Raw genomic sequence first — 11,862 nt, forward strand, 5'->3', positions numbered from 1 at the left:
GGGCGGGCGCCCCCGGGGCTAAGGGCCCCTCCCGAGCCGCTCGGCTCCACAGTAGGTTTTGGTGAACCGTTTTCCTGCGGGAGTGAGCTCCCCGCCCCAAGTTCCTCACTTACATTTCCTAAGCACAGTAATTAGTTATCTTAAGGGCTCTCGAATCTAATGGCCTCACGCAGGATTTGGAGAAGATAGGGAAATCAGGCAACGCACACATCACAAGGCTATGTTAATGGGAAGAATTTGTGTATTTTCAGGAGAGGTGGGCTCCACCCTGGGAGAAGTAGGCCGGAGGAGCGCAGGGCCCCGAGCCCGAGGACTGGGGGCCGGGCGTCAGGAGGGGAGATTGGGGGTGGGCGGCCAGTTGGCTACGACCCGGACATACCCCGAGGGACATCCCAGGCTGGTCCCCGCCGCCACCCTCCACTCCAAAGCAGTCGCATCCCTGCGTCACACGCGTGTCAGGAAATCATGACGATGTCCAAGGACAGAAGAGAAAACATTAAGGCACAGACGTGCCTAAAATACAACAAATTCCAAACTCAGAAACAAAGCCGAGGGACGCCGCAAGGGTGACGGAATGAAGGCTTGGAAAGGCATATCAGCCAATCGGTTTGCGGTAAGGGGCGGGTAGGATTGAATTTGGACCAACCGAGATCGGCCAATTCGTGCAAATGCTAGCGACGGCTGCTCCTCCGCTGTCTGCGTGAGCGGCTCACCCGGGATCGTGCAAAGGAGGGGGCGGCCCCTGCTCCCTTCAGTACCCGGGCATCATCCGCGCACCGCGGCACCCCTGCACCCTGGTAACCCCAGCACCCCGTATCTAGCATCCCTGCAGCCGGGCACCCTGGCGTAGCGCCCAGCGTCCGGGGGTGCCTCATGGCGCGGGACCCCAAGACCGAGCCCGGCCGCGATGGCGCCTCTGGAGGCGCGAGGCCGGCCTGGAGGGACTCCGCGGTCCTTGGCTGGTCCGCCAGCCCCGGCCAGCGCGTCACCCTCACTCCCGAGGACCTCCCCCCAACCTGTGCTGCATCCGCAGGGGGCGCGCGAGCGGAAGATGGAAACCTGGGCACCCGGACTGCGCAGAAAGGCCCTTCTGTGAGCCACCTGCAATGTCAATTAACTGACGTGGTACACGCCCCCCGCCCCCCCAAAACACACCCAGTGCCATAGACTTTTCTCACCCAGGCCCGGACGGGGACTGGGCTCGCCGCCTGTCCCTGGCTTCTGTAGTCTACATTTGAGCCTCAGATCCTGCGCGCACCATCTTCCTGGCGTGGTGTTGCTGTGAGATACAGAATGTGCCTCCCCCAAAAACGGATTGCTGAGCTGAAGGCAATTAAGACACCGCTGCAGGAGAGTTCTCTGTCCGCCCTCTGTTTAGCTAAAAGCAGGATTTTTCAGAGAACCTTCGAGGCGGGGGGTGAAAGGGAAGTTTTCCCTGGGCCCTATGCTGTCCACCGTGGAGGCGCTCGTGAACAGAGGGCAATGCTGGTGACAAACCGATAGTTTTCTAGAGCCGTGCAGTTAACCCGCGTCACCTGAGGTGCCCCACGTCTAGAGATGGCCGTCATTGACAAAGGCTCCGTTGTGATCTCAGAGATACACGAACCCTCAATGTGTGCAAGAATCCAAGTACCCTGAGAAACCAGAGGACGCAGCTCTGAGCTGAGAGGAAGGCCGCTCATCCTGCTCGCTGGACAGGGGTCGTGATGGGCTGAATTATGTCCCTCCGAATTTCACAGGCCCTGCCCCCCAGACCTCAGAATGTGACTGTGTTTGGAGATGGAGCCATGGAAGAGGAAATTAAGGTAAACGAGTTCATTGGTGTGGACCCTAATCCCACAAGACTGGTGTCCCCGTAAGAGGAGGAGATTACGACACAGACACATACAGAGAAACGACCCTGCTAGGACACTGGGAGAAGACCAGCCCTGTTACACCTTGATTTTGGACTTACAGCCTCGAGGACTGTGAGAAAATAAATTTCTATCATTTAAGGCACCCAGTCTTTGGCATTGTGTTATGGCAGCCTGAACCATCGGGTCAGGGATATTGCAAATTTTAGATGGAAGAAAGCAGAGAGCTGTAACTTGCGTCTGAAGGCTGTGTAAGGTACCAAGCAAGGCCCTTTTCGGTTCCAGTCCGTGTTCCTGGTAACATCCAGGTTAAAGCTGGAGACCAGGTGCTGGGATCTGAGCAGAAACACTATCATTCATTCACTCCAGCCCTCCGGGGAAGAAACCCCAATTTGCTTGGGTGAGGATGATGGGCTTGTTTTAGAATTATGGATAGTGACACAAACCCTTGGAATTACTATTATTCTGATTACTTTCAGTTTAGAAATACCATAGGTATATTTGGGTTTTCAGAATCTTACAGTTTTTGAGGAATTTAGACATCTGACATATTTAAGAGATTAGCATTATAATTGCAATTAAAATGAAAAATTGACTCCCTTTCTTGTGGGTGGCCCCACATCTTAAGTTTTTTAAAAAGGCAAAATGAAAACATGAAAAATTGAGTCATTGGTTGTGATGTGATTTTTTTTTATGTCAAAAGGTTAACATATCGTACAAAGTTGTTATCCATAATTATCGGATATTAAAGGCAACTTAATATTCACCATTTTTAAATTTAGTCATTCATTTTGTGAAAGTTATTTATGCAGCCATCAATTTGCTCAAAAGATCACTTGAGTCTGTATATTGTGGCTTGTCCCTGATCAACAGACTTTCTTATCCACCTTAAAACATTCCAGGCCTTTAGACAAAGCTTTATTTCTTTAACCAATTACAAATCAAAGAATCTTTGAACCCACCTATAACCTGCAAGCCTCCACTTTGAGATGTCCTGCCTTTTCTGGCAAAACCAATGCTTCCCTTACATGTATGATTTTAACTGCAATTCCTGTCTCCCTAAAATGTGCAAAACCAAAGTGTAACCCAGTCACCTTGAGACCACACTTGCTCAAGGCTTCTTGAGTGTGGCTCTCCCAGGTTGAGGTCACACACATTGGCTCAGAATAAACCTCTTAAAATTATTTTATAGAGTTTGGGTTTGCTTTTTTCCATTAGCACCCCTGACTAGCGCAGGGCTCTTTGTGGTTGGGCCTTGCCCAGAATGCACTCTCTATCTCTGGCTGGTGTTCATTTTATTTATTCATTTATTCAATAGTGGATAAAAACAAATAGTACTGGCTGGGTGTGGTGACTCCTGCCTGTAATCCTAGCACTTTGGGAGGCCCAGGTGTGAGGATCACTTGAGCTCAGGAGTTCAAGACCATCCAGAGCAAGAACAAGACCCCCTCTACTAAAAACAGAAAAATCAGCAAGGCGTCGTGGTGACACGTGCCGTTAGTCCCAGCTACTAGGGTGGCTGAGGCAGGAGGATCACTTGAGCCTAGGAATTTGAGGTTGCAGTGAGTCAGGCTAACGACATTGCACTCTAGCCAGGGTGACAGAGCAAGACTCTGTCTCAAAACAAACAAAACAAACCCCACTTTATCACAGTCTTATAGAAAATACTCAGATTTTTTAGTACTTGTCAATTAAATCCCCAAATATTTCACATTAATCAATTTAAAATGCTATCTTGTGAAGAACAACTTTGTGGTGAGACATGCTCTTATTTAGTTCTTTGATACCAAAGCAATGGGAATTCAAGAGCCCAAAACTCCCAAGACCAGCAAATATTTTACTGTTTTTTTTTTTTTTTTGATATCTATGAAATGTTAATACTGAGCAATAACTCATGGACCTCTCCAGTCCTTTTTGTCTGCTTACTTAATAGTGAAAAAAAGGAGTCTTGCTTTATTTTCTGATACCTTAACTGGTCAGAATGTACATTTTTTCTCATGTCTATTCAATCATTTGTGTTGTTGAGCAGGCGTATTTTTCCATTGTACCTTTCCTTACCAAATTTTATGAACTCTGTATATTTGTGGCTCAAATATTCCTCATTTGGCTGTTTGTCTTTGATTATCACTCTTGTTTATTTTTCTCACGCACATCCTTTAGTCCATTATGAAGTCTGCTCATTTTTATTCTTTACTTTTCTCCCATCATGTTCCTAGTTTACCCAACAAATTAGCTAGGCTGGACTGGAAGGCTTCTAACCACTACTCCACAGAACTAGCCCCAGGCTACTTGTCACTCTTCCAGCAGCACATTTAGTGCATTTCCAAGTCAATTAAATAGCTCTCATAAAACCAAAAAGTAATACCTCATTAGATTTTTCCCTTTAATGGAATAACATTTTTAAAATTTAAAAATTGGGTAGTATTAAATTACATTTTTTAGGTGTATGCTTGCTTGTTTTCAAAATAAAAAGATTGCTCTTCCAAAAAGTTTCCTTTCCCTTCCTTTCTTCCTCCCTCCCTTTATTTTTTTTTTTTTTAAAGAATCGCTAACAAATACGCCTGTGACAGGCTTCACCACTGAGTCCATGAAAGCTTTCTCCCCTCCAGAGTCCTCCGACTTTGAGGCTGGCTCCCCAGGGACCAGGAGGCCACGCGGGCCGTCCCAGGCACGGTGTATGCAAGGGGTGTCCCACGGAGGGCCCGCGCAAGGGACTGTCCATGCAGGATGAGTGCACGGGCAGTACATGGGACATGTGCATGGGACATGTCCACTCGGGGCGGTGCCTGCGGGATGGGTGCAGCCGAGAACCCATGCACGCATGGTGTGTCCACGCAGGGAAGGCCAGCGCAAGACGAGCGCATGCGCGGAAGGCCCACGCGAGGAGGTCCCAGGCCGGGAGGATGTATGCAAGGACTGTCCACGCACGGAGGGCTCACAAGGGAAAGTCCGTGCAGGATGAGTGCACAAGGGGCACGTCCACGCAGGGCGGTGCATGCGGGACGGGCGCACTTGGGAATCCGAGCACGCAAGGGGTGTCCACGCAGGGTAGGCCCGCGCAGGCCATTTTCCAGCCCCGCCCCGACCCACGTGGGTGTGCCACTAGGGGGGAGGAGGCGGTAACGCACAGTTCAGATCCTAGCAGCTTACAGAAAAATACTTTTAGAAATGGAATCTCCAAATAATGAAAAATACTTTGTTTCCCTCTTTCTCATGAGTCACTAATACAGGAAGTGACAGTCCCAGTAAAATTTCAGGGTACGAGGACGTGGGCCAGCAGGAGAGCCAGACAGTGAAGCGCACCGCTGCCAGGAACCGAGGGGTGGAGCGCACGACTGCCAGGACCTTGCAGGCGGAACGTACCGCTGCCGGACCTTGTGGGTGGACCGCACCTCTGCCCACGCACTGCACCCGGGACCTTGCGGGGACACAAAGCTGCCAGGACCTGGTCCGTGGGCGCACCGCTGCCAGGACCTGCGTGGGGCACAAAGCTGCCAGGACCTGTGGGGTGGAGCGCACCGCTGCCAGGACCTGCGGGGTGGAGCGCACCGCCGCCAGGACCCCGCCCCACGCGCGCGTCCCCGGCGTTGGTGTCGTCGTCGTCAGGGTTCTCGTCCCCGTCCCGGATCAGCTCTCCGGCCCGCTTTCCGGCCGCCCCGGCCCTCTTTGCCCGCGCCCTCGCCGGCCCCGCCGCCCGCAGCCCTGGCGCTCCCCGCCGGCCCCGCCGAGGCCGCCTGTGCCCTGTGCCAGCGCGCGCCGCGGGAGCCGGTGCGTGCCGACTGCGGCCACCGCTTCTGCCGGGCGTGCGTGGTGCGCTTCTGGGCCGAGGAGGACGGGCCGTTCCCGTGCCCTGAGTGCGCCGACGACTGCTGGCAGCGCGCGGTGGAGCCCGGCCGCCCGCCGCTCAGCCGCCGCCTGCTGGCGCTCGAGGAGGCGGCCGCGGCGCCCGCGCGCGACGGGCCGGCCAGCGAGGCCGCGCTGCAGCTGCTGTGCCGCGCCGACGCCGGGCCGCTGTGCGCCGCCTGCCGCATGGCCGCGGGCCCCGAGCCGCCCGAGTGGGAGCCGCGCTGGAGGAAGGCGCTGCGCGGCAAGGTGCGCGGGCCCGGGGCGGGGGGGTCCTGTGCTCTGCCCCCCCGCGGAGCCCTGTCCCCGCCCGGAGACGGCGTCCTGGGCCCTCCCCCCGAGTCTCTGCGGCGGCCAGTGCCTTCCCCATCTCCGCTGTCCCCGGGGAGCCCTGTGCCCCTCCCTCGGCGGGGGGGAATCTCTGTGGCGCCCTACGCCATTCCCATCTCCGTGGTCCCAGCCCCTGGCCTGTGCTCTGTGCCCCTCTCCCCAGGGTCCCCGCGGAGCCCTGGCCCTGCCCACAGACCTGTGCTTTCCGTACCTCCGCTGTTCCTCGCCCACGGGGTCCTGTGCCGGGTCTTCCCCCACCCCCTTTCTCGCAGAACCCTGTTCGGTCTCATCTCCACTGTCCCCGCCCCTCCTTTCTGTTCCTGCGAAGTCCTGTGCTCTTTCCTCCTACGTGCCTTTCTCCTCCTCCCCTATCCTCGTGGTCCCCACCCCCAGTGTGCCCTGGAGGCCCCCTCCAGCTCCCACAGGTTGACCCCTCCCCCTCGCTGTCCCTCAGGTGTGACGTCACTCGGAGGCTGGCCTCACCCCCGCCGTCCCTCCCCACCCCTCCCAACCCTGGTACAGGTTGTGTCCTGGGAGCAATGCTGTCAGCCCCTTTGGTCCATCGCATGTATACCAGCCTATTCCACGTTCTTGCCCACTCTCTGAGCCACCACTCGGCCTGCCTGGCTGCCCCCTGGGTCCCCTCACCCACCCCCTTCTGGAATCTTCCCCGATGTTCTCTTTGCCACTGGGCAGAAACCTGCCTTGAGAGTCTGACTGCAGCTGAGTCCTGGGGGCCTGAGATCGTGCCCATGGGGGGTTGGGTGAGGGGACACTGTTATTTCTGAGAGAACAGCCAGGTCCCTGGGTACCCAGACAGTGGCGCCTGGACGCTGCGCACCAGCGAAAAAGCCTACCTGGTATGTTTGGGCACCTGCCAGTGCCAGGCGCTGTGACCCCTTCCCTGCACTCTGGGAATAGCGTGTGTGCCCTGGGGTCACTGCCCGTGGACACCAGAGAGGTGGGAGAGGTGAGGTTCAGCAGATAAGCTACCACTGGATCCCAGAGCAGGTGCCCAGCCAGCCTGTGCCACTGGGCACTCCTGCCACCAGCAGACTGACCCACATCCCACTTGGGCTGGGTGCAGAGAAGACCGTGTAGGCCTTTGATGCTGGACAGAGCGCACACCAAACAGGGCCCACTTACGAGCACGGAATTCCAGAACCCACCTAGATGGCCGCTTTAGCTCTGGCACCCAGTACCATGAGAAACCTTTTAACTGGGTACATGCTGCCGTCTGTAGACAAAGAACATGTACTTGGGGGTTGATTCTGGGACAGACTGTTAGTGCAATTGGCTGGTGTGATGTCCCTCTGGGTGTGGTGGCCTGGGGACCCAGACCTGCTCACCCTCAGTAACCAGCCTCTCTCTCCAGGAGAACAAGGGGTCCGTGGAAATCATGAAAAAAGACTTGAACGATGCACGGGACCTGCACGGCCAGGCGGAGTCAGCGGCTGCCGTGTGGAAGGCAAGTGGGGGGGGGGCCTGTGGCAGCCTCGGGGTCTGGGTAAACTCGGGATCTTGGTTTCAGGACTCTAGACAAAGGGCCAGGTTACGGACCCCGGGCTGGTTAGTTGTGGGAGGGGCCTTTGGACGTTAATGAGCTCCAGGGTATTTTTCTAGGATGTGTTTGTATTTCCCAAATAGAATCTAGCTGAAGTGGGCGGGGCCTCTTTTTCTCCCCACATTTGTAGGTGATTTGCTTCATCCAAGTTCCTTTTTGGGTTTTATTTAAACACATATTTAACTCTTTGTAGTACTCTTGGTTCTGATCTGAGAGCTGCCCTTTATTTCTCAGAAGAACCATCCGTGTGCCCGGAGGACTTGCTAAGTGTCTTAGTGTGTTTGGGCAGCTATAACATACTACCATAGTCTGCCCGCTTAAACTATAGAAATTTATTGCTCATGGTTCTGGAGGCTGGAAGTGCAAGATCACGGCACTGGCAGATTTGGCGTCTGGTGACGGTCTGTTTCTTGGTTCATAGATGGCGGCTTCTCACTGTGTCCTCACGTGGCAGAAGAGGCGAGGGTCTCTCTGGGGTCCCTGATTTAAGGGTACAAATCCCATTCATGAGGCTCCACCCTCATGACCTAATCACCTCCCAAAGGCCCCACCTCTTAACACCATCACCTAGGAATAAGGATGTCACCATGGGAATTTAGGGGGGGACAACAAACATTCCAACTATAGCATTACTTTTCTCAAGGTAACATCACACATTAGTTTAGACTGTCTCTGGTGACTTTTTCTTTGTGTATAGTGAATCTATACTAGTTTCTCCAGGTTTCATAAATCCTCTAACCTCCTTTTTTTTCACATGTGGAAACAAAGCACTTTTCTTTTTTGAGACAGCCTCTTGCTCTGTCACCCTTGGTAGAGTGCAGTAGTGTCGTCATAGCTCACAGCAACCTCAAACTCCTGGGCTCAAGTGATCCTCTTGCCTCAGCCTCCCAGGTAGCTGGGGCTACAGGCACGTGCCACCACAACACCCTGCTGATTTTTCTGTTTTTAGTAGAGGGGGTCTTGCTTTTGCTCTGGATGGTCTTGAACTCCTGGCTTCAGGTGACCCTTCCAACTTGGTCTCCCAAAGCACCAGGATTATAGGCTGCCATGCCAGCCTGGCCCGCATGGGAACTTCATCTGCTTTTAAGAAGCAGAGTGAACATCAGAGTGATCTTGCGCCTGTTTTTTTGTTGTTTTTTTTTTTAATGCTTTTAATTCAAAATAAGTCGATATGCCACAGCAGCATGTCTTGGGGTGGCATATTCTCAATTCCTTCTCTTCCCCCAGGGATAGGTGATGGTTGTGGGGAGGGTGGCCCGAGGTGCCCAGCTGGGGCCCAAGGACACACGTGTCCTTTCCTGCCTGCCCCCTCCCCTGTAGGGACACGTGATGGACCGCAGGAAGAAGGCCCTGACTGACTACAAGAAGCTGCGGGCCTTCTTCGCTGAGGAGGAGGAGCACTTCCTGCAGGAGGCTGAGAAAGAGGAGGGGGTCCCGGAGGACGAGCTGGCTGACCCAGCCGAGCGGTTCCGGTCCCTGCTGCAGGCCGTGTCAGAGCTGGAGAGGAAGCACCGCAACCTGGGCCTCAGCATGCTGCTGCAGGTGCGGGGGGCCTGTGCCCAGTGGGGCAATGGGGGGGGGGTGGCGCTCGCTTGCTGGCGTCTTCCTGGCGGGGAGCCCTTGCCAGGGGTGATTTACCAGAGTCACAGCCAGACTCTGCGCACCGTGGCCTCATGCAGCCGAGTCTCAGGAGTGAGTGGGTGGTCAGGGAGGGTGACGTCAGGAGGATTTGAGCTGAGGCGGTCCCAGGCGTCTGCAGTCTTTGCACAGGAGGGTCGTCTGGGCCCCGAGTGCCAGAGCCTGGAGGGTCGCTGTCCCACCCTGGGGCTCTGAGAGCTGCCCGGGCGGAAACCCCCTGCCTGGGGCTCTGGTCCTCGGGGTTTCTTCTCACCCTCTGCCCAAGGCCTGGCCTAAATCTCGAGGCCCTCAGCCACCCACTCTGGGCTTTTTGCACCTGGGGCTGTGATGCTGGAACCAGCAGCTCCCTGCCTGAGCGACCCAGTCATCCGTGCCCACTGCAGGTGACAAGGCTTTGGCCTAGGGGACACAGAGATCGGGGTTTGGTGCAGGTAGGGACGTCAGGTCTCCTGAGTCTGGGTGTGTCGTGCCTGGGACAGTAGAGATCTCCCTCTCTGTGTCTGCATCTGTTTCTCTCCAGCTCTTCCTCTCTCTGTGTCTGTCTTTATTTCTGTCTCTCTCTGGCTTGCTTGTGTCTGTCTCTGTCTCTTTATCTCTGTCTCTCTTTGTATCTCGGTCTTTCTGTCTGTCTCTCTTTGTCTCTGTCTCTTTTTCTTTGTCTCTGTTTCTGTTTCTTTTTCTGACACCTTGTCTCACTGTATGTCTCTCACTTTCTCTTGCTGCCTCTATGTCTCCATCTGTGTCTCTGTCTCTGTGTGTCTCTGCCTCTGTATCTTTCTGTCTCTCTCTTTCTCTGTCTCTCACCCTGTCTCTGTCCCTCTCCCCTCCCATGCAGTGATGGCGCGGACCCCGCAGGGTCCCCTGGAGCCCGAGGCAGAGGGGACGGATCCTCACCTCCGAGGGACCCGTCAGCTGTAGATGCAGGGAAGCGTCTCCGGTGCCTCCGCCTTCGGTTGTTCCAGATCATACGTGTTTCAACACTGTTCCTTTTCCCTTCTCCTTGAGGCGTGATGTGTTTGGGGCTGTAGACATTTCCCCTAGTGGCCAGCCACTCCCCCACCTGCACCCAGCCCCGCCCCGGGCTCTGGTCACAGCCCATTCCTGCATCAGAGACGCACCTAGCGCCTCGGGGCCCACCCTCCCCTGCCCCCAGCAGCTTCAATGCCTGTGCATGGGGACGTCACTTTGGCACCAAGGGAACCAGACCCCACACCTTCCGAAGGGTGCCTGGGACGGGGCTGTGCCTTGGGCAGGCTTTTGGGGTTAGTGTCTGGGAGAAGGGAGCACACGAAGGGTCCTGGGGTGCGCTTGGAACCCGGCTCCTCGGGGAAGAGAAAGTACAACACTCTCAATGCCCCCTGAGAGAGGGGCCCTCCTGCCCTTGCGGGGGGTGTGGGCCCACAGTGCCTCGTCCCAGTGGCCCTGTCCACCTCCCTCCTCCCCGTTGCCCCTCCTGGCCCACGTGGCCACGCAGGAACCCTCCCTACGCCTGGTCCCCCCTCTCTTGCAGGGTCCCCCGGGCCCTGCCGTGGCATTTCATCTCGCTGTATCTTTGGCTTGTTCTTCATATTTCCTCTGGTAGGTGAATCTCGCAAAACTCATGACATAGCAGTAGCGCAGTTGCCTGCAGCATCCTCGTGTATAGAGTAATTAGTCCAGTTCACAAAACTCAGCACAGGGTAGACAGAATGGTCAGGTCGGGAACATGGATGCAGACAGACATTTCGACTCGGGTGATAACCAGGCCATGGGGGGTCGGGGCCCATTTCCCAGCCCCCAGAAGTCCCCAGCCTTGGCGTGATGGCTGTGAGTCTGAGCTGCCCAGCTTGTGGGCTGGGCTCTCGATGCCAAATAAAGTGGGTTTGTTCCAGCTGTGTGCTCTGAGTCTGTGTGTGTCCACAGGGCCTCTGCCCCACCAGTCTTCAGTGTTAAAGGAAAAATTAGCCGGCCGGGCTTGGTGACTCATGCCTATAGTCCTAGCACTTTGGGAGGCTGAGGCAGGAGGATCACTTGAGACCAGCTTGGGCAACATAGTGAGACCCCATCTCTACAAAAAATAGAAAACTAGCTGGGCATGGTGGTGCATGCCTGTAGTTCCAGCTATTTGGGAGTCTGAGGCAGGAGGATCGCTTGAATCCAGGAGTTCAAGGCTGCAGTGAGCTGTGATGACGCCACTGCACTCTAGCCTGAGTGACAGAGCAGCTGGAATGGACTAAGACATTCTGAAACATAGCAATTCCTCCCTGGGGAGACACACACACACACAGGATGGTTACTGAGTCGTTGGTTGCTGTAGCTGAGGGGGTGGAAGGGTGAATATGGCGGGAGCCTGCGTGGGGAACGGAGAGCAGAAATTGTTCTGCCCCAAGGCACACTCACAGGGTGTCCTTGACAAGAGGTGTGCACACACAAGACTCAGCAGAGAACTCCAGGAAGAGCCCATTCGACTGCTGGTTTCCTAGATGCAGATGCAAGTTCCTTCCAGATGCAACATGCAGAGGCGGGTGGGGCGGACAGACAGGCTGTTGCTGTCCGGGCTCACCCCTCTGGAAACCTGTGCACAGACTGCCCACCCACCCAGCCCCGCTCTGCCCTGGGGAGGTGGGTCCCAGAACACGCGGAAGAGCTGTCCAC

The 11,862-nt window shown here is 55.4% G+C and overlaps 1 protein-coding gene across 1 annotated transcript; it reads left to right on the forward strand.

The window, feature by feature from the left end:
* Positions 1-873: 873 nt before the first annotated feature.
* Positions 874-10,566, forward strand: RNF187 (ring finger protein 187). Its single transcript, XM_069466965.1, has 6 exons — positions 874-1,092; positions 1,740-1,821; positions 5,134-5,945; positions 7,402-7,494; positions 8,911-9,132; positions 10,064-10,566. Exons 1-6 carry the CDS (start codon positions 874-876, stop codon positions 10,064-10,066), a joined length of 1,431 nt encoding a protein of 476 aa, XP_069323066.1. The 3' UTR covers positions 10,067-10,566.
* Positions 10,567-11,862: the final 1,296 nt, after the last annotated feature.

The sequence above is a fragment of the Eulemur rufifrons genome, chromosome 4 (genome assembly GCF_041146395.1).
Source record: "Eulemur rufifrons isolate Redbay chromosome 4, OSU_ERuf_1, whole genome shotgun sequence".
Taxonomy (NCBI): Eukaryota; Metazoa; Chordata; class Mammalia; order Primates; family Lemuridae; genus Eulemur; species Eulemur rufifrons.